The following is a 24,542-nucleotide window of genomic DNA, read 5'->3' on the forward strand; positions in this document are numbered from 1 at the left end:
ACTATATATATAATATTTTAAAAGTGTGCATTTAGGTCTTAATTAATTGTTATGTTCACTTGGAATTTACTTAATGTTAATACCTGTTAGTGAACCTAAAATAATTAAAAAAAATAACGCCATTGGTTCCTTCTCTACGTAAGGCTGTATTTGGTTCACAATCTCCCGTTTGTAGATTGAGTTAACTGATTAATGAGCATGCCAATGGTTTAGATATATTTCATGATAATTGTCACAAAATCCGTGAATATTTTAAAACATGTCTGTAATGTATATATAATATTATTTAAAACTTCTAACTTGACGCAAATTTACATGTTGTGTTATCCTCTAATTATCTGTCACATTTATTTTCATTTGTTAAATCTATGTATAAGTTATGATGTAACAGGTGTTGGATGACAATATTAAATAAAAAATAAAAAAAATAAATAAAGTGAATGGGTCAAAGTGGTATTATAAAATCTGCTCGATAAAATCTATAAAAACTCTTCGAAATAAGATTAGATCGGTTATAATCTGTCCTACGTTGTAAAGCATAGATTAGTTGCAGATGTATAATATTATATCCATTGGTGTAGGTACTCCGAGCTAATCCGTCTTATGTCAGAGACAGACGTCTGCTGTGATCTGATGCGTATTCCATGATGATCAGTAATCGAATGTTATATAAATACGATCCTTCAGTACAAAATCAATCTTGTAATATCCGATCCATAATAACGTGTTGTAAACATGAAATTACTAGAATAAAGATCATGATAATTTGGTTGTTTTTTCCGACCGATTTTCTATGAGATAAACTTTTGTTAGCTTATATTATATAAACGTATAAGTTCGGAAGGACTAAAGCACTACAAACCAGCTATGCTCATGATAAAACTTCTCTGCATATAAATCCCGAGCGATGCCTGCATCCTGCGCATTACGTTCCATCTATCATATTGATGATAAATATAGTTTAATAAAACTGAAAAACACGCTCTAATACAGAGTAAGGAAGTAATTTAATGCTTTGCGAATTGGAAGTTGATGATTGATGTCACCGATTCTTGATAAGATTGCAAAGTTTGGTTTAAACTTGTCGGTTTTAAGTGGATCAAAATAGAGCCTAAAGGAGTCGGTAACACACAGAAGTGAAACTGTTATTTTTCTTCCTTCAGGTTTCATACAATTTATAGATATAGTTCGAGTATTGTTTGCAGAAAGTTGTTAAAAATTTAACTTCATTATGTTCCCGGTACTCGAATAGCAGTTGTTGGTCCGTTTATCAATGTATTGAAAAACGATATTAATGCCAGTATATAAAACTTCAGATGCGTTTTTTATCGTTGAACGCAAATCGATCAAAATTTTTGTATGAAAATGGCCGAGTTTTTAATCGTTTACGAATGCGCTGCGCACCATCGTTATCATTGCAACTTGTTTTTTAAACAACAATTTTTATGCTGTTTTTATTTTATGTGCAATTTATTACTTATCTATATGTTACAACGTGAAATAAATCTTGGTGTCTGTTTTGCGAATACTGCAGGAGAGAGGGGGACGGAATATGGAACATTTAATATTAAATATCAAACAATACTTAAAAATACATTGATTTCATAAATGATACGCGCACGAATATACATATAAAAGTATATAATGACAGCTGAGCTATAACTAGTATGTTTTTAATTGTAAATAATGGATTATTGACTCACTTTTTAAAGTCATAGTAAATACGAAATTGATTATGACATAGCTGTAGTAGAAATACGTAAAAGCGTCATAACATCAAGAAATATATTATTACGTATTTGGATTATTTGTTTATGTTGTTCGTCATTGAATTTGGTGTCGAATAAATAGACTGCAGGGTAGGCTGTTAATTTTTCAAACTAATTTATGAACTTTTTCTCCCATATTAATAACATTCTCATTTAAATAATTATTTTCATCGTATATTGTTGTTAGATATGTCGCATTTTTTATCTATGGCTATCCATGTTTTCTCATGCAATTTTTAATAGCTATTCTCTAATACACTTTCCTATGTAAATTGTGAAAAAATTGCAATTGTTTATTATTTGTATACTGGCTATTTAAAATTGTTTGATCGAAACATGACTTTAGAGCGAAAACAAACCCGGCACGCCCAAGTTTTAATAGTTCAACAGAAAGTTAGACATGGTTTATGCCGTGGATATTATTCAGATATTATTTTGTTAAGCAATTTGAAGAGTTTCATCGTTCTGTGTAAAGGTTTAAGGTTCGCTAATTTCGGAATTTTATTGTGCATTTCTCGGGGTTAAATGACCAAATACACGATTGAATTGAGGTAATTATTGGAAATTATTAGCATGCTACTGTATTTTATTCGGTGAGTGGGGGAGCCGAAGGCCTGTATCCTTTTTCTTACCCTTCCCATTTCCATCAATTCTTAACTGTATCCAATAGTTTCCCATTTTATGTTAAATTATATTGGTATACAGTAAATTATGATAAAATGCATAGAATAGTTTTAAGTTTCTCTGCTTCTTCTCTTTGTCAATAGCTCCACCCAATAGAGGGATTCCTTGAATATTTAAGGTCTATCTCACGAAGAAACGTAATGACGCACTTACATGATAAATGTTCTTTCTAGAACCCGAGCAATTACGGTTATGTCTTTGTCTTTCCTGTACGTGAGTGTAATTATCATAGAATAATCTAGGCATAATGATGTATTATTATACGCTCTCGGTATTTATAGCTCAGTGAATTTATAAATTCTTATGAATTGCTAAGGTAAATTACCAAGTTGAATTGTCGACGATAGAATGACGATAGAAAAAAATTGGAATTACAACAATTTAGTGAAGAACTGTCTCAATTGTTGAATATATAAGAGTTCTGTGTTAGATATGTGAGGGATCTGTAAACAACCTGTTTGAATTAAAATTCAGTAGCGCAAAAGTAAAAAAAAAAATCGAAATTACTCGAAAATTTCTACAGGAAATACGGATTCCTCTCTGAAACAGGTGCTTATTCATATCTGAGCTGTTTTCACACCTTTTATTAAATATTGTGAATATATTTTCCCATTTACCACAGCGAAGGACATGACTTTCCATTAGGTGTGCTGGCGTTTCATGAAAATATATTTCAAAGTACAAACACTATCACATAACGTATTCAAGTTTGGTACCACATGTGATATTCACAAACACGACTAATTCCAAAGGACCCTAATGTTTTGGTCTTCAAGTCCCATTAGGAACTTAGAAACTTTAATAATTCACGTGGATTACAGGGACGAAGTGCCCTAATCAATTTTACATATATCTAACATACTATCTTTATAATATTATCATTTATTCATAACGGGAAATATGGTTTACAGATTGTGTATTTAAAGGCAAAAATTTATATTGACTAGGAATTCTCAATGATTGTGGTCGCTTTAAGTTCGCTTGAAGCATTTTTCTAGCTGTTGAACTGTTTGTCTTTGTATCAAAACGCTTGTGTGGGTATCTATGTGTGGTGGTCGGTGTTAAAATTAATGATGAACAATGTCTATAGCTCCTCTATCGAAAGTATCTTGTATCTTTTACCCCCATTTTTACTCTGCTAAGCTTCTTATCGAATGGATCATAAGTTCATTTTGATAACATTGCTATTCCTAAGTTTTTATGACTGACTGACTTGTGAATTGAACTTCACGTTAGTATAACGTTTTGTGTTTTGAAGCATTTATGTCAATGCTAGTTAACTAGTACTACATGTTAACTTGGCAAGCGTAATGCTGCCTCGATACCCTTATATGACGTATGAAAATTATTTGCGACCTCTCCGATCAACCGAATATACACAAGGAGAATCTATACTATTGTATAATAATATAAAGCAGAATAGTGTGTGTGTGTGTGTGTGTAGTTTTTTTGTTTGTTTAAACGCGCAATTCAAGAACTACTTGTTCGAGTTGAATAGTTGATTTTGTGTTGAATAGCTCCATTGTTGAGGAAGGCTATAGGCTATATAACATCACGTACGTGGGTGAAACTTAAGTCCGTCATGTTATGGTAAGCTATTAATATTATTTTTTTTTTTATGTCATAGCGGGCAACTGAGCTGGTGGTTCGCCTGATGGTAAGCGATCACCACCGCCCATGAACATTCACAATGGTAGGACCTCTGCGAATACGCTGCCCGCTTTTTTGGGGTAAGGGAAAAGAATGGATTAACGACTGGAAAGAAGGAATGGACTGGGACGGGTGAGGAAAAAGGAAACGGGCCTCCGGCTCCCCCACTCACCGTACGAAACACAGTGGCATGCCACTATTTCACGCCGGTTTTCTGTGGGGGTGTCGTACTTTCCCGGTGCGAGCTGGCCCAATTCGTGCCGAAGCGTGCTCGACTAATGCGTCATGGCTTTTTTTATTGCCACGCGTCGTGGTCGAATAGCATATCGGCTACGACAGTAACTTCGATGTTTGGTCTTTTGATGATTGTCACAATGTGACGTGATTGTATTCATTAGAGCCATTACATGAATTTTGGTTCCTTGGCTCAATGAGCGATTTTGTTGTTTGAGCGTAACCTATATTTATATATTAACTAGCTGCGCCCCGCGGTTTCACCCGCGTAAATCCGTATCCCGTAGGAATATGGGATAAAAAGTTGCCTATATGTTATTCCAGATGTCCAGCTGTCTACGTACCAAATTTCATTGCAATCGGTTCAGTAGTTTTTGCGTGAAAGAGCAACAAAAACACACACATCCTTACAAACTTTCGCATTTTTAATATTAGTAGGATAGGATGTATATGAACGCAATGACGTTATGGATGGTGGTCTACTGAATCTAGTGTATGTAATCTGCTTCGTAAAGAGGTTATGACATGCAATTATGGTCATTCCAATCCATATATTATTCTAGTTCATTCGGACTGTTATGCTTTATCTCAATGGTTGTTTGTGAATAGTTGCAGTTACGTTATGAACTTTTCTTTGCACTGGGTCAAATGGGATATATGTAATGCACCATTTTATCTGTCAGATAACACGAAAGTATTAAGTGTATTCCTTTTTTAGTAGGGATATCTTACATATATACCCACGGCTCTCGCGGAAAGGAGCCGTGGGTTATGTCGGATTCCTGCCGACTAAAATCCCAGTGCGTTCCGTCGTCAGTGAAGAGGGTCACAGGAACTGATTAGTATACGTCCGCAACCATTCATTATATTCCTAGCATATCGTTGGAGCTATAAATATGCTGTTAGCTTTCTTATTGCTTTAAATCTTTTGGAATAAATATATGTGAAAAGTCAAGCTCTCGCTTCTATTGTTTTTGATACACTACAGTTTTATATTTGTACGTAATTTAAAAACTAACAAAGTATTTCTTTGCATTATTATTAAATTTTATCATACACTAGCTGTTTGCCCCGGCATTACCTGTGGTACATATATAGCCTATTCTCTCAGTGGCGTTGCAGCTTTCTCATTGTGAAAGAATTTTTAAAATTGGCTTAGTAGTTTTTTGAGTTTATCCATTAAAAACAAACAAACAAAAATAAAAATTCTTACTTCAGCTTCGGCTTCACCTGAGGTACGTTTATCTTTCCATAAGAACCTTCCTTGTGCTTTAAAAAAATACCACAATAGGTCGAGCAGTTCTTTGAGTTTTACGCTTAGAAACAAATTTAGCGACTCATTTTATTTATATAGATATTCTATTACGTCGCAAAAAATCCACATTGAAATGTAAAACGTTGGTCAACCTCACTAAAGACTTCATACGTAATGAATTTCCATACAAATTCTTTGGCAGCATAATTCATGAGTCCTTTACCACAAGCCACCAGCTAAATCCTGTTTTACCCACGTCCCGGGCCGAAATACCTGCTCCGAGAGATTGGAATATTTTTGAATTGTGCTTAATTTTAGATTCATTATAAGCGTTTCGCTTATGTTTTATATTTTCAGCGATGTAAAAATGGTTTAATTTTCGAGGAAATGATTGTTTGGTTGAACTTAAAATGTTATAAAAGCAACATGATTTGTTGCTTTGGATTGTATTTGATTGTAATGAAGTAATCTGAATTCAAAAGCGACTCAATAATTTCTCAACTATAAATAATATAAAGATATTAATAATGTAATGTGATTAATAAATAGTTCAATCACATTTTATGTAGGTCAATGAAGCTTTTTTTAATATAAGATTGATCACGCTTCCGCACAAATTGGTCTAGCGCCCACCGGGGAAGGTATCACACACATACAAGGTCTATCTATGTAAAATAGTATGCGAAAGCTACTGAATTTCGCGATTTGTAGGGGAGCCTGTATACTTTTCCTCAGCCTTCCCAGTGCATTTCCCATTTTTTCATCCCCATCGTCAATTATCCATTAAAGCGGGAATCGAATTTGCAGGATACCTCTACAAATGTTCATGGGGGTTGCTGGTTGGCTTATTATGAGCTTCCATGCCCGCCATGGCACAAAAAATCCTACAACAATATTTATTTTTGCTTATAATTTCTTATTACAGAATTGAACGTGTTGATTTAAATTCAAATTCACAATAATTATCCACCATCACGCAATGTTTTCATCCCACATTCCTGTGTCGTTTTTTGTTTATTAATTTGTTATCCAAAGGGCAACAGTATATCAACATGGCGACGAAATCATTAATATTTCACAATTACATTTGCGAACGCATTTCTCCTTTGGGGATAATCTGACACCGCGTCGGGGCCATCATGGCTAACATAAAACCTCCTTTATTTAATTACAATAAACAAACAGAATGTAACTTTCCATGGAGCTCGTTTGGTACATTTAATAATACATATCGGATTATATTTGTTTTGTGATGCGTAAAATATTGGGTAATTCGCACATGTTTCCTATTTCCTTGAAGTTGAATCAATGAAAGATTAATCCAAATTCTATCCTACTTTATTATATCCTACTAATATTATAAATGCAAAAGTTTGTAAGGATGTGTGTGTGTTTGTTGCTCTTTCTTGTAAAAACTACATAACCGATTGCAATGAAATTTGGTACGTAGACAGCTGGACAACTAGAATAACATATAGGCAACTTTTAATCCAGATATTCCTACAGGATACGGGCTTACGCGGGTAAAACTGCGGGGAGCCACTAGTAAATAATAAAATGGGAACTGTATTATTGTATAAATCCCAAAAAATCCCACTAAAATAGGTTTAGTAATAAAACACTATATAGAGGGCGTACCAATCGTATATTGTCTATACACAAGAACCATAACATTACACTGCATTGTAGTTTTCATTACCGTGTGCTAGACGACGTAGGGCGACATCTGTTAGCGGCTTTAACATACCGGCCGCCATGGACGTAGTCCAGCCAAAACAACAATCGTACAATGAATACAAACAAAATCTTAATTATAACACATAAAAAAAAATTAAACAAAGTAAACAAAACTGAAATAAATTTAAACAAAGTAAAATACCGCCCTTTCATGTACACATAAAAAAAAATAAAATAACTTCTATGTATGTATACCATCTTAACTGTTAATAGGCAACACAATTAATTTAGACACGGGGCGTTTGATAAAATGTCCCTTGTACTTAAGAGTGACTACACGTGTTAGGTTGTCCAAACCTGGATGTTTGTCTACAATTAGACCAAAAAGCCATTTATTTGGAGGCAAATCATCTTCCTTAACTAGAACAACACTCCCAATCTCTGGTTCTGGAATACTCACCTTCCATTTATACCTCTGGTGCAGTTGCGTCAAGTACTCCCGCGACCATCTACGCCAAAAATCCTGAACCATCCTTTGAGCCAACTGCCACCTTTTTAGGCTACTAATATTTGACCTTTCATAATTAGCATCAGGTACTGTTACTAATGGTTCACCTACTAAAAAATGTGCTGGTGTCAGAGGCTGAGGATCCTCCGGATTGCTGGACAACTGAGTCAAAGGTCGAGAATTGAGACAAGCCTCGACCTGTGCCAGTACCGTAGATAATTCCTCATATGTGAGTGTCTTGTCCCCTACCACTCGTTTGAGGTGATACTTAGTAGACTTTACACCCGCTTCCCACAGTCCTCCAAAATTTGGAGCACGGGGAGGGATAAAGTGCCAAGTAGTACCAACACAAGATAAATAATCTAATATATCCTCCGTAACCGTAGACCTTTCAGCCTGCAATAAATTCTTGAGCTCTCGTGCACTGCCAACGAAAGTAGTGCCATTGTCACTCCAAAGCTCAGTGACGTGACCTCTGCGAGCAACAAAACGCTTAAACGCTGCTAAAAAGGTTTCAGAAGTCATGTCACTGACCACTTCCAAATGGATGGCACGTGTAGCCATACATATAAAAAGACAGATATACCCTTTCGTAGCATGATGTCCACGACCCTTAGTGGTACGAATGCTAATTGGACCGGCGTAGTCCACTCCACTTCTAAGAAAAGGTCTATGTGCTGTAACTCTGGACACTGGTAACTGTCCCATCATCTGTTGATTCACCTGGGCTGAATGGCGAATACAGGTTACACATTTTTTAATGAATTGCTTTACTGCACTTTTAGCTCCTACGATCCAGTACTTGCTCCTTAAATAGTTAAGTACAAGCTGTGGGCCACCGTGAAGAGTTCTTTCATGAGCGTCGTGTATAAGCAGGTAAGTCAGATGTGATTTGTGTGGAATGATTATAGGATGCTTCATATCATCTGACAAAGCAGCATTATGCAACCGTCCTCCTACTCTTAGTACACCATCCCGTCCCAAAAATGGATTCAACGAGGTAAGTTTACTCTTTTTACTAAGTTTTTCATTGTTCTTTAAATTTTCAATTTCTTCATCATAATGTTCCCTTTGACATATCTTAATACATATCAAAAGTGTTTCTTGTATTTCTTTAGCAGTTAATATCTTACTAATGTTCTTTTCTTTTTCAGGTTTATTCCAGTGCAACACTCGACGGCAGAAGGACAACACTCTGGTAAGTTTTCTTAGAGATGAAAATCTCGAAATTATATTATCTTCTTTATTACTCGTTACAGTGTGACTACTAATCTTATGTTTTCTTTCTTCCAGATTTGTGTCTTCGTCTTCTCCTTTGCTGTAATCAATAGTACTTCTGTATAGCCACTTAGGTCCCAGTTTCCAGAGGTCATTGTGTATAAACTCTGTTGCAGATAATCCTCTGGAGGCACAATCAGCGGGATTTTCCTTCGACACAACGTGTGACCACTGACTCGCATTCAACAAGGTATGTATTTCGGACACTCTGTTGGCAATGAAAGTTTTCCATCGACTTGGATGGCTCCTAAGCCAAGCCAAGACGATAGAAGAATCTGTCCAAGCGTGAGTTTGATGCTTAGGAACCTCAAGAACCAGACTAACTTCATCTAAAAGTCGTGCAAGCAAAACAGCTCCACACAGTTCAAGACGTGGAATTGAGATCTGTTTTACGGGTGCTACACGAGTTTTAGAAGTAACCAAATTCACATGCACATTACCACTATTATCTATTATGCGAGCATAAACAACAGCTGCGAAGGCTGCATTTGATGCATCGCAAAACCCATGCAGTTCTAGACATTGATCGCTTAAACTCGATCGTATCCATCGGGAAATGCGAACCTCTGCAAGAGATTTCAAGTCATTCCTGAACCCTAACCAGTCTTTAAGTAATGATTTAGGAAGCTCGCTATCCCATTCAATGCCCGATAACCATAGCTGTTGGATAAATATCTTAGCCTTGGTTACAACTGGCGCTATCCAACCCAAAGGATCGAATAGACGAGCAATGTCTGAAATAACCTTTCGTTTGGTTATTGGTGACTCCACTGAAGAAAGTTTTACAGTGAAGTGAAATCTGTCCTCTTCTCTATTCCAGGTAAGTCCTAGTATTTTCATAACTTCATCGATTTTAATTTCCATGCTGTGATCCGACTCGCTGTTTTCCGCTTTAATCTCTTTGAGCAATTCCTTATTATTGCTGGAAAACTTTTGCAATGGAAATCCACCACGCTTGAGTAATTCTATCATTTCTTCATAAATTTGAACACCTTCGTCTACCGTATGACATCCAGACATTAAATCATCCATATAAAACTCCTTTAGTATTCTGGTTGAAGCCAGCGGAAAATCTTCACCATCCATATGAACTAATTCTTGAAGAGTTCGCACAGCCAAATATGGTGCCGATGATGTACCAAATGTAACCCTCAATAATCTAAACTGCCTTAAATCATCATTTGGATCATCGCGCCATAATATGCGTTGATAGTCTGTATCACTCTCCGCCACTTTCACTTGTCGGTACATCTTCACAATATCTGCGACAAGTGAAATTGGATAACAACGCCACCGCATAAGCAAATGGCGCAACTCGGGCTGAAGTGTTGGACCAACCATCAAATCATCATTTAATGAAACCCCGTTCGAGCCTTTACAGGAAGCGTCAAAAACCACTCGAACTTTAGACGTGGTTTTGTCTTGACGTATCACCGCATGATGTGGGAGATAAACAGCATTTGGTTTATCCACATCCTCTGCCAACACTTCTTCCATATGTCCTAGATCAAGATATTCCTTGATTACCTTAGAATACTCAATTTTAAGACTAGGGTTCTTAATTAAGCGTTTTTCTAACATAAGAAACCGCTTACGAGCAATATCTTTGGAGTTACCAAATTTACATAGCGGATTATTTGACTTAAAAGGAAGTTTTACAATAAATCTTCCAGTTTCATCCCTAGAAGTAGTTTCTTTAAATAACCTTTCACAATTCTCTTCCTCTAGAGTGAAATACTTCTTAGGTTTGCTTGATTCAGATTCCAACTCCCAGAATTTTTTTAACAACTCGTTCTCATTGCACTGCGTCAAATGCATGCTAACAACATTGTTACAGGCATCGTCTTCAACTACAGAATTACCCTCATTGTGCATTTTGCCAGAGAGGATCCAACCAAGCGCTGTATGCTGAGCAATTACAGTACCTGGCGGACCCCTGACTAAACCCTTCAACAAAATCTGGCTATACACATCAGCGCCCAGCAAAAGATCTATTTTGCTAGGTGTGTGGAAAGAAGGATCTGCTAACTGTAGTGACGTAAGGGCTGGTAGCGTCTGAATATCGACCTTCTTACTAGGTAAGAATGTCGTCAATTTCTTTAAAACATGAGCCTTGATTGTGATGACAAAGCTCGGATCTAGACGGGACTGAATTTTAAGAACTACAGACGACTTTGATAACAAAGTTGAACTCTGGTCACCGCCTAAACCTGACATCAAATTGGTCTCGGAATACTTTTTGAGACCAAGCTGTTGAACTGCAGCCTCTGTAATAAATGAGGCTTGAGACCCTTGGTCAATCAAGGACCTCAACACAACCATAGTTGCATTAGTTTGTGATGCTGCCTTCACTAAGGCAGTAGCTAACAAAACTTGATTGGTTGTGTTAGCAAAACAAGATAAAATAGGACGATCGGTACCCTCCCCTTTAGCCTGGGAAGAATGAATAACATTCCCTACTACCGAAGTACTTCCTTCACCAGGTTGTTCGGCTTGCATTGAGCTTGCCGATTTGGGAGATTTTGTGTGAAGTAAAGTGTGGTGCTTCTTTCTACAAATTCGACAACCTGTAGAACGATTGCATTGATACACTGAATGATTTGGTGTTAAACAATTAAAACATAAATGGTGGGTTTGGACAAAACTACGCCGTGAGTCAACTGTTTCTTTAGAAAATTTCTTACAATTAAATAATTTATGATTCTCTGAGCAAAACAAACAATTCATACTAGAAGTGGCAATATGAGCACAAGTAGGCTTTTCAGATTTTATACATTTTGGATCCAAATACTCTAGGGACCTGAACCGATTCTGGAGAAATTCAACGAATGATGTCATAGTTGGTAATTCAGAAGTCTCAGTTGCCCTCTGTTCCCATTGTTTGCGAGATTCTGAATCCAACTTTTGACTTATGAGAAATATGACAATGATATCCCAACTATTTGTATCAATTCCTAAATTTTTTAAAGCACTTAAACATTCAATAGTAGTATCTAACAAATTTCTTATAGCACTTGATGACTCAGACAACAAAACCTTTTGACTTGTTAATCTTTTTAATATACAGTTAGCCTGAATTTTTTTATTATTGTATCGGTTTTCCAACTGCTGCCAACAAATTGAGTAATTCTCCGCAGTACATGACAAATTTCTTATTAACTGCTCTGCCTCCCCCGTGAGACAACCCTTAAGATAGTGCAATTTTTGTACATTGTCAATTGCACTCTCATTATGAATTAAAGAAATAAATAAATCTCTAAAACTTGGCCACTCTGAATATCTACCACTAAATTTAGGTATCTCTATTTTAGGTAATTTGACATTACTTTGATATGTTTTATTTTCAGAGGATCCATCATTTGATTTTTTTAATGTTAACAATTTATCTTTTAACAATGACTTATAATCTAAATATATCTCCTCGCAGTTATCAAAGACTTCATTTACAGTATAATCATTTTGCATCAATACATCTTTTTTAATTTCATACACAATTTTCTGATGATTAGAGAAAAAAGACGACCATAATTTCTCTAATGCTTCTAAACGCGTTTCAAGATAACCAATAGTTATTCTCTCCTTTGGAGACTTTTTGTAGTTACATAAATTTCGTTCGATTTTAGTAAAAATATCATCCTGAAGCTTAATATAATTATCACCCATGATTACAAGATAACAATTTACAATTGGTTATAAAAAAAAAACAATATAAAAATCTAATCAGAAAAAATAATGCACAAAATTTCAAGATTGTATTGATAAAATTATTCTAAGTCTTTGAACACATTTAAATCACTTTGAAATCGGGCATAGGTTCCCCGTCGGATCACTTTTCAACTAATTATTCTAAGTCCTAAACAAACACTTTGAATTTTACTAAGTCCAAATATCTTCTATCTTGAATTTTTCTAAGTTAAATACTTCTTATACTTAAAGTCTAAAATTGTACTCACGGTTAATGTTCGGTAATTGTCCCACACATACACACACACTTAGCTCCTTGACATCTGACAAGTGACGTTACTTGTCTTTTGACTCGTAGACTGCTGTGACAGCGTCAATCTTGACGACACTGACGGGTGACACTTGATGACAGTGACAGGTGACTCAGGGGGTGCTCCCCTCTGCTATCGCTGCTCGTCTCCAGACAGGTGTCCAAGGGGGTGCTCCCCTCTGCAATAGCTGCTCTTCTCCGGGCAGGTGACCAAGGGGGTGCTCCCCGCCGCCTACTTCTTCCGTACCGGTTGGGCGTCAAAGGGGGTGCTCCCCTCAGCAGCAACAGTTCAGGCCCAAGTAGGTGTAAAAGGGGGTGCTCCCCTCGGTACTATGAACAGTACCGATCACCTCAGACAAGCGCTGAACGGACTTAGTCACAGTCAACCACAAGGCACCAGTTTGTCGGTACACTCGAAGGACCATGTATAAATCCCAAAAAATTCCACTAAAATAGGTTTAGTAATAAAACACTATATAGAGGGCGTACCAATCGTATATTGTCTATACACAAGAACCATAACATTACACTGCATTGTAGTTTTCATTACCGTGTGCTAGACGACGTAGGGCGACATCTGTTAGCGGCTTTAACAATTATAGTTACATATCGTTTGTATTGGATTATGACAGAGAGGCTAACAATGCGATGATCATAACATTTTATACTAGTTTTAAAGTAGCTGTTCGCCCTAGCTTCGTCTGTGGTACATATTTAACCTTATAACACAAAATGAAGATACAGCTTTCTAAAGATGGAATAATTTATGAAGTCAGTCCAGTAGGTTTTCTGTGCAAGCATAAAAAATATACAAGATATAATAATATGATATATACAAGATCACACATGTTTCCTGTTTATAATATTCGTATAGTTTATTAATTGATTCAAAAATGCTTGAACAGAATGTATCAAATTGTTTTGATATAAATAAATTTGTAACATGAGTTTTTCTATACGTCATTTGTTAATTAATACTACCTAGATATAAATTTTCAAGAGTAAAATAGATAGAACGTGGCTTAATAGACAAATAACACATGAATTATATTAACAGCTAACATTTATACGTGTTTAGCGATTAAAATTAGTACACCTACAATGAACATATTCATTTAGATTACAATGATCAAATAATGTATAAAATAATTATATACTGCCCAAAGCAAATATTATAAAAGCAACAAAATAAACAATACACATTTTCGCATAGAATATTAAATAATGATATTCTAAAGCATATTGGATATAAATAATAATAGACGCATCGAAACGATAAATTCTGAAACGTGAATACGCTGACTTAATTAGGGTACCTTTATGATATACTGTCTCATTTAGCCTAGCTCGATTTAAATATTTAAAAGGACAGACGTTGCTTCGAGAATAGGTTTAATTAGTATAGAGTTTCATAAAACGATTTGATTACCTTCAAATAACAAGGCCGGCAAACCACTTGTAACTCTAGTGTTGCAAGTGTTTATGGGCGGTGGTGACCACTTAACATCAGGTGGCCCACCTGCTCCTTTGCTTGCCCTGCCATAAAAAAAAAATAGTATATTTTATCAACACTAGCTGATCGACCCCTCTTCGCCTATGCCACTCTGTGAAGTTGCGACTTTCTAATGGTGAAAGAATTTTTAAATTGGTCCAATGGTTTACAAACGTTACAAACATGCAAAAGTACTTAAAATTCCCTTTTTTTTTAAGTGGGGAAATCTTGCATAGATACCCACGGCCACCTAAGATTCCCTGTAATAATATTAGACACATTTAATTTGTCTTACTATTAATATCAAAATGTCCCGAAAGACTACTTATATTATGAATTGGTCAAGTTACTGAGTTTGTGACGTTGTATGAGCTCGTTCTGGTATAACTTGAAAATATTTTATTATTGCTCTATTTAGAAATGTATATAAAGGGGTGTTTATTGTCAGAAACAATGTCTGATAATATTAAAATTTTTTATTTTTTTAAGTCATGACGAACAGCTGACCTGGTGGTTCGCCTGATAATAAGCGATCACCACAGACCAGGAACATTTCCAGAGTCGTTGCAAATACTATGCCCCGTTTTTAAGGGGTAAAGGAAAGGATTTGCGTTGAGAATAAAATTATCTAAATTGGAAAGGGGGAAGGAAAGGATATATGCCTCCGGCTCGTCCACTCACCGAACAAAACACAGGAGCATCTACTATTTTACTCCGATCTTCTGTGGGGGTTTCATACCTTCCTAAATGCGATCTGGTCAAATTTGTTTCGAAGTGTGCTCAACTCACACACTCAAAAACATATATTTGCGATATATATGTGATGATGATGATGATAGACATTCTCATCTCACTGACTGATTAAAATACAAATTTCCTCATGGAAAGCACCAAACCAGCACCCATCATTTCCTTCCCAGTGTATTCTTATCGTGACTAAGTTGTTTTGAAAATTTATTATGCGAACTTTAAGATTTATTGTGGAGATGGATTATGGCTGAACATTTGTAACTCGGTGTTAGCTTCAGTTATTAATTACGTTGAACTTTCGCTTGTTTATACTTTGTAGCTCTTTGATTTTATGTTAGAGGTTGGATTTCCATTTGTAAATTTACCTCAGGCTTCAAGTCATTTGCTGGTGATTAATATTATTTCTGATGTATTTATAAATAGCTTCGGCTCCGCCCGGGTAGTCGTTTTTTTAACTTTTTCATATTTTAATAGTTATTATCATTATTCAAATGAATATAAATGTAAAGAAACGGTTGACCAGGTTATAATACATTACATATTTTATTTGTTTGTTATTTTTTCGTATAATTTTTGTGTAAAGGTCTTCTGTTGTGTTTCATTACATTTGTTTCTTATTTGTTAGTTTCCTAATTTTTTTTTGGTGTGATGTTTTTTCTTGGCTAATGTACTCTGTTGGTCAAGAAAAGAGTTTCCCATCCTTAAATAATTGTTATGTAAGCTGAAAATTTAATGCTGTATATATTTTCTTATAATTGAATAGTGTTCAAGAATTTTCGTGGTACACCCATTATTACAATCAAATCATTTTATCAAACACCACTATATTAAAAGTTGTTTTATCCGATCCTCTCAAGTTAAAGGGTCCTATTAAATCTTGTTTCAAAATTAAGCACAAGAATGTAACTTTAATGAGCTTTGTGGAGGGTTGTCCGCAACTTAATTAGTTCTCTCTTATCTCAACAGTTTTGTCTTAGCCACCAAATGTAAACAATTATAGTCCTCGACAGTAATGTTTTATGTAGATAAGTGGTGAGTTTTATCTAGTTTTACAATTTAACAAACCCCTCCATATGTTGAAATCCTTGGTCAGATTAAATATAAAAAAAAAAAATATTATGAACTTCAAAAAAATTAAGTTTAATTTTTTTAACAGATGTCAAATCATGTTTAATCAGAATTGACTCATCTAATATTGCTAGATTAATAAATAAAGGGTTATGTTTGTGTTATATAGTAATATGTAAAATATTTGTATTGTATTTGCGAAATTATGCTAAAATTGTTTCAAGTTTTTAATTAAGATAAAATGTTGGTATCATAAAATCCTAAATCCACACAACTTTAACTTTTTGATAATTACATTATCATATTTTATAAAAAATACAAAAGCCGCAAAAAACAGTAGCTAATATTTTAATAAAATGGTTTAATATTAATGGTTTAATAAAGAGCCTTGCTTTGTCATCTCTATAGTACTTATAAATATACATCGCTCTAAAAATTAAAAATGCATGAAATAGTCTTAGTGTATGAGACTATACAATGAATTTTTAATGCGAAAATTAATTAAATTTATCGGTCTGTTTCTGTCTTTTCTTCACGTCTAAACCGCTTGACCGATTTGGATGAGATTTAATACATCGATAGCTAAATATCTAAATAACGGCATGATGTATGAAGGAACGATAAATATGTAAGTTTTCCTTTGACTACACGGGCGAAGCTCCGGACAGAAAGCTGGTTAAAATATAAATATAATTGAGTTTCTGATAGATATAATGTTTTATGGGTTGTTTTTACTCTTTCTACAATATAGTGGTATAAAAATGTTAACGATAGTTTAATGATAACCTCACTGAAACGTGCTTCTTAAGGTGAAAATTGAAAATTATATGCAGAAAAATAGCACGAGCAATAAATACAAATACAAGGAACGTAATAAAAGTATAAAAACGTATACTTTTAAAAATTTTTTCTTTCTTATTAAATCATGAACTCTTTATATGAAGTTTTTAGATGTCCATCTATCGGGTCTGTTATTAGCAAGCTGCTGATTCATGAGTATCGGCAAATAAAACTCGGAGATAGCTAGAATCGATGAAAACTAAACCGGATCAAGTCCTGCGGTGGAGTAAATTAAAAATTGAGTTTCTTATTTTGTATAATATTCCTTCGCTTTTTCTTTCTACTCTGTTATCTAGAAAATGTATACAGTTTGTAAAGAAATATATAAAATTAGCCTTTCGCCCGCAGCTTCGCCCATGTGCTCAGGAAATTTAGTATAGAATATTCCATACCCTCTGTTCAATCATAAAAATTAGCCTACGTCAATGCCATTCATGGCTAAACAGTGACAATCTCCATACATAGTCATACCCCAAAATAGGACTTGAATCGCATTTATAAAATTGGTTGGAATGAAATTATCTTCGATTTTTTATATAGTACATGGTGCGTGCTAGCGTTAGATTAGGTACCATTCGTTGGCCAATGCAAGTCTGGTATGTTTTTTAATCCTAATTAAAAAAATATCATGTATCAACAACCATAATCAAAAGCGTTCAACTAAATAAAAGTAAAGCGTCATATTGATTTGCGAAAGAAATGTACAATACGCAGATCAATAGGACGCTTTTCGTGTAAGATATACAATAAGAAAAGATATTATTATATAACATACAGTATTATATTTCAATACCTATCAATGAAACGTAAACATATACAAATACAAATCTCTATGTATGAATGATAAAACGGTTGCATAAAATCAAAGACAATTGTATGAAACTAGCTTAAAATATCAAATTATATCATTATAATCGTCAATTCAATAACTTCATCAAAATTTTCTAAAATAAACACGGTAATTTCATCAAGCGTCGTAGGGATTCTACAAATTGTTCAAACAAGCGATTGTTAAGTACAAAACTCAATAAGGCTTCCGCTTCTTGGAATCGAATAACATCTGATTAAATCAATAATATGACAGATGATGAATAAACGACGAAAAACATTATTTATTTAGGACATTAATGGGGAAATAAGAGCACAGTTTACTTTAATGTTACTGCTGTTTATAGCTAGTGTTAGATAGAAAACAATGTGTCAATCAAATTTCAATATAGCGTTTTTGTTCATAGAATAAACGTATTGAATGGAATGGAAATAAAAAAAACGAATTGAGGACTATTGTAGTTCTTATGCATGTTTAAAGACTCATATAATATGATTCGCTGAAGTAAAAATGCAAACAGAAAAACATATGATACGCTTGATGATGTATCCAAATAAGGCAGTGTGTTGAAAACTTTAATTTCAAATTTTGAACTATAGAAGCATAACAAATGGTATATTTGTCATTACGTGCATTTTACATTATACATAACAACCAAGTAAAAGCGTGTAGTACGAAATTAAATCGTTGGCTGCACTATAATTTCAGGTATGAAGAATTGAATCCGTTTCTGTAGCAAACGTATAATCATAAAGATCATCAAGCAAGGTAAATACAGTTAAATCCACATCCCTAGGTTCTTGGCGAGTTAAATTAAATTGCGTCTCGAGTCTTAATAAGGTAACGTGAGATCGTAACTGCTTCGCAGGTAGATTATACTGGGAGCAGCAAACTACATGGTGGTATAATATCTAGATGTATTATAGCACAAGTCGTACTTCCTTTGCATCAGTGTCAGGCGTAAGATAAATTGTCTAACGAACGTGCTAGTATGGGATGAAAATCCGCTTCAGAGGTCAGCAACGCGCTAACTATAAGGAAATATCTAATGGAGCTTCTGTGAATGTGTTGTCACTTTTATCACAAATGACTCGTCTATTAGCTTTATCTTCTATCGAGCTAAAGGGCATATCAACTATTGGTTCTTTTTTTAAATATAAATGGCGTTTTTAATTTCTCTTTCTCTAATCAATTTCTTGATTAACTAGACCATTTACAAGGTCTGTCTCAAAAACCATTATTATTGTACTCTCTATGTTCTTCTATAATATGATTTTAGTAAATGGGAGTGTTTTATTAAATTACAATATAAAATAATGTACTTCCATAATATAGCCTATTTTTATTGTGGGAGTCGAGCACGCTTCGGCACGAATTGGGCCAGCTCGCACCGGGGAAGTACCACACCCCCACAGAAAACCGGCGTGAAATAGTGGCATGCCACTGTGTTTCGTACGGTGAGTGGGGGAGCCGGAGGCCCGTTTCCTTTTCCTCACCCGTTCCAGTCCATTCCTTCTTTCCAGTCGTTAATCCATTCCTTTTCCCTTATCCCAAAAAACCTTTGCGAATGTTCATGGGCGGTGGTGATCGCTTACCATCAGTCGAACCACCAGCTCAGTTGCCCGCTATGACATAAAAAAAAATAGCCATAAAAAATATAAGTGTCTTAAAATAAAAAAAAAAACCGCGAACCAATTTCGTGACGGCCACCTTTGGTCAATTTTCTTGAAACATAGCACTACTTATTCACCTTCAAATAATAATCAAAGTGGATTCATGCGTAAACACGGGTTACACACGTCAAACTTATTTAACGCCCCTTCGTTTTTGCATCGGGCTTTAAAACCTAGAAATGTTTTATTACTAGCAGACTACGGATGTTTTAAAGTTACAAAGCGCTATCCTGACTGAATTAGGATATCCCCGGAGACTATCGTATGCGAAACAATCCAAGTGGTGGAAGACCACAAAGAACGGTGAAAAATAAAAGTCCTGTGTCAGGAGAATTCGAATGCATTTAGCATCCGTCTCACTGATCGATATTAACGAGCGAGTAATCATCGCCGTACGGTTCGACCATGTTTTTGTACTTATTTTTGTATGTCTATATAACTGAAGATTCTTTAGGTTATTTGCTCTATATTTAGCCTTTTAAAAGCGAATATGATCTTTTGACCATGTCCCATGGTCATGGACATGGTCAAATTCTGAACTAGTTGAACGGTTTTGTGCCTTATTTCCATGATACAAAAGACATTTTTTGCTTCGGCAACCAAGATTCTCGGTAGTATCATATAACTGGTATGATTGACAAACTTGTATTATTGAGTGATCATTGTGATCATTATGGTACTTTAAAGACATTAAAAAGCAGTTATGAAAAATAGGATTCGCTTTGAATTGAGTGCTTCCATATTTCTAGGGGTTCCTTAAAAATACAAAATGTTAAATTACTTACGTTAAGGGGAACTATTTAATTTTTTTTAATAACAAATAAACTGAAAGGATTAAGTAATTAATTATTCAACCATTTAATTGTCTATATTTCTATATGTACTACTAGATCGAGGTCAAAATCAGTTAAGCGTAATTCTGTTAAAACTGGTTAAATATATCAACAAACAATCTTATTGAACGTGTACGGGTCCTCAGTAAAAAGAAATTTCATTCTAGTCACAATCTCGCCGAATGTGATAAAGGACAGGATTATTTTCATTTTTCCGGGTTTATTTTAACGAATTTTCGTCTCATGAAGTTCGTTAGGGGAATATTAAGTCCCGAAATTCACAAGCAAATAAACAGATTAAAAAGCTTCAGTTTGTCACAATATTTATTTCGTCATTTTATATTTTGTCCTATATTGTTAACGATTTCTCGGAAAATCTTTAAAGAGTTTGTCAGTTACAAGTTAATATAAAATTCTCATATATTTAATCTGCCTTGCAATGGTCCAAATATCATGTAAGGCTTTACATAATAATCCGATGAGAAATTCTGATGCAAGGATTGAAAGTACCTATATGAATTTTAAACAAATGGGTCAAGATATTATTTTAAATTTATACAAACAAAATAAAAGTCAGACAGTATTTTTTGTTTTCTTTTTTCTTGGTAATTATTCAGACAATTTTAGTTTATTATGTTTAGAAAAATAAGAAGCGACAGTGTACATAAGTATTATTTTCTCATAAGTATCATAAATATTTAATAAGTAATATATCAAAGTAAGATATGTAATAGCAATAAGTTAAAAATGCCTAAATAATATGTTAAAACTGTTGATTGTATAAACTGACCCAGTCTTTTACCACAACAAACATACGTTTTAAACATAACAAATTACCAATTCACGTAACCTTTCACTTTATGTAAAATGTTTCCAAATATCAGCAATTATCTAAAATACACATTAATCACGGTTCCTTAAATTTTTGAGAACCCTACCCACCTTTACGTACCTTTATTTACGGTAAATGATGTCTGACAGATTTTAGCTCCACAAATGAAAATGAAAGACTCTCTGCGTAATGGTATACGCGATAATTTCACCATTTGCCAAATGGAACTACACTACTTCAGGAATGTTTACGCAATGTTAGGGCTGAAAACAATCTTTTGAATTTCACGGTTTTCTGATACGCAGGCATTTATTTAATGGCTTTCAGATGGTGATTTATATATTGGTCTAAGAGCCCGTGACGACCTTCCTCAAATAATAAGCTGAAAGTTCCTGTATGGCTACTATACAGGTAAGGACAATCCCGGGCAATGAAATACGGGTCGCCGTTGCCTTGACAGATAACACAATTATATTCTATATAGTAAATTTTGTATTGATTTAAATGAAACTCACAAAATTCTTTAACGCGCAATTGCATTTCTTGTCGATTTAACGATTTATTTTGCGTCAAATTTCACAAAATATTTAATTTTTAGTTTTAGAGCATTGAAATGCTTTTTTTTTTTAAAGAGAAATTTCTCTTTCACAATATAATGTGCGAAAACCCCACAATAAAACGAAGCCGTGGGCGGAACTCTAGTGATTTTTTAAATCTTTTATTGTTATTAAAATTATATGGCATTTTATTTAAATGTTGCACGTTTGTTTAAATTCTACTAGCTGTGAGCCGCGGTCAAAACCGCGTAAGTCCGTATCCCGTAGGAATATCGGTATAAAAAGTGCCTCTGTGTTATTTCAGTTGTCCAGCTATCTACGAAGCAAAATAGTATTATTATTCACCAATAGATGTCAGGAAAAAAAAAACACGAATAAAAGACGAATATGACATTTTCTAAAAAAGATTCCTAGCTAGATCGATTTATCGCCCCTGAAACCCCCTATATACTAAATTTCATGAAAATCGTTGGAGCCGATTCCGAGATTCCAATTATATATATACAAGAATTGCTCGTTTAAAGATATAAGATATGGAACCGATCTATCGATCAAAAAATCTGCCCCATACACCACAAAGGACATATGACTTCAGTACCGTATTCACTATTTCATACTGGACTTCATATAGGTCCGCTAAAGCAACATTTCCTTACATCTAGGGATGTTGTTATGTATTACACATAAACACACCTTATGAGACGTGTAAATTGCACATTACACTTGAAATTTCACGTAGCACCTTCAATTAATTCAGCGTAGTACATTCCAGGTGTCCCTATGTAAAATAATGGTGGCGGTAAAATAACATTTCGAGTAACAAATAACAATTTAAGTAAAGTGAAGTCCCGTGTCCCCTAGTGGGGTATGGGGCAGATGATGTACATCTGTTTCACTGATCGATTTTCTTTACGGACAAGTAGGTGATCAGCCTTCTGTGTCCTGCCAGACCGAGACATTTTTTTTTGTGCGTCCCCACCGGGAATTGAACCCAGGACCCCTCGGTTCTACGCTCACGCGTTAACCACTGTACCAAGGAGGCGGTCACAACAATTTAAGTAACAAATAACAATTTGAGTAACAAACGACACTATTAAGGGACCCGTGAGGATGTGTCGGTGATGACATAATTTTGCTTTTATATCAACCGCTCAAGGCAACGATGGTCTCACCACATGAATTCAGGAATGCTCTCAATGTTTGAACTTATAACTTAATTGAACTTAAGGTCTCGAACTAATGTATCTAGCGACGAAGTTTATAAATTTGCATAGAGATAATGTTAAACATTTTTCAGTTTTTAGTTTGAATAGTATTTTCTATATTTGAGAAAACTGAATTCTACTAGTATTTGTTTTCATTGATCCTCGTATATTTATGCAAAAATGGATCATAGAATATCAAATATACGACGTCCATTATTATAATTTAACTAGCTTTTCGCCCGCGGCTTCGCCCGCGTAGAATTCGCTTATATCGCGCGACATGGTAAGGAGTATTTTCTTCACATTAATAAGTATGGTTTGTTCTATCCCACATTTAGCTCCATCTTCATACCAAGTTTCATCAAAATCGGTTTGACAATAACAAACTTTCATACAAACTTTCATCCCCTCTCTCAACCCTTTCTACCCTTTTTTCGCGATAAAAAGTATCCTATGTCCTTTCCCAAGTTCAGTAATATTAGTATATTATAATATTAGTATATCAAATATACGACGTCCATTATTATAATTTAACTAGCTTTTCGCCCGCGGCTTCGCCCGCGTAGAATTCGCTTATATCGCGCGACATGGTAAGGAGTATTTTCTTCACATTAATAAGTATGGTTTGTTCTATCCCACATTTAGCTCCATCTTCATACCAAGTTTCATCAAAATCGGTTTGACAATAACAAACTTTCATACAAACTTTCATCCCCTCTCTCAACCCTTTCTACCCTTTTTTCGCGATAAAAAGTATCCTATGTCCTTTCCCAAGTTCAGTTCTATCTTCATACCAAATTTTATGAAAATCGGTTCAGTGGTTTAGGCATGAAAGCGTAACAGACAGACAGACAGACAGAGTTACTTTTGCATTTATAATATTAGTAGGGATTAGTAGGGATTTTAATAAAGCTATATTAGTAGGAGAAAAATATATTCTGTCCCCATTTCCTAATATTGTATCTATGGTTTTCTTGGAGATCTGTAACTGTCTTATTTTTTGTTCATATCAGCGGCAAACATACCAACGGTCATTGTATTTGTCGTATTCTACAGCGTATATCTCAGTTTCGTTGTGATATCTTTGCTCGAGGGTTCATGAAAGTAGTTTTTAAAATTTTGCCTTTATTTAATATAATAAGATGCGCTGTATTTGCTCATTTACGTCGCGTTTATACACTAATATTATGGTATTTATAAGTACATTTTAATATACATAAACTGCTATGTGAAAATTTGATATCCTGTTTCTGTATAATACTCAGTGTTGAATACTTCAGGAGTTGCGTCACTTTGAAATCTGATTCACAATGACTTAGTTTGTTTCTGCAGACGAAATACATTCCTGTGAATTCTCATAAAGTAAAATGTAGTTTAAGTATATAGTGCGACGATTATTATTCGAATATTCATA

The 24,542-nt window shown here is 34.7% G+C and overlaps 1 protein-coding gene and 1 long non-coding RNA gene across 2 annotated transcripts in view; one reads left to right on the plus strand and one right to left on the minus strand.

Annotated features, from left to right (window-relative positions):
* The window catches only part of LOC119834793, a 177,094-nt gene that overhangs the window by 70,451 nt on the left and 82,101 nt on the right, over positions 1 to 24,542 (plus strand). The gene's annotated exons all lie outside the window — the stretch shown is intronic.
* LOC119834785 lies at positions 7,168 to 13,638 on the minus strand. Its single transcript, XM_038359285.1, has one exon. It carries the CDS (start codon positions 12,716 to 12,718, stop codon positions 7,529 to 7,531), a length of 5,190 nt encoding a protein of 1,729 aa, XP_038215213.1. The 5' UTR covers positions 12,719 to 13,638; the 3' UTR covers positions 7,168 to 7,528.

This window comes from Zerene cesonia, chromosome 2 (assembly GCF_012273895.1).
Source record: "Zerene cesonia ecotype Mississippi chromosome 2, Zerene_cesonia_1.1, whole genome shotgun sequence".
Lineage (NCBI taxonomy): Eukaryota > Metazoa > Arthropoda > Insecta > Lepidoptera > Pieridae > Zerene > Zerene cesonia.

Coding starts and splice junctions, on each gene's coding strand:
- LOC119834785 (XM_038359285.1), bottom strand. CDS start 12,718: ATGGGTGATAATTATATTAAGCTTCAGGATGATATTTTTACTAAAATC.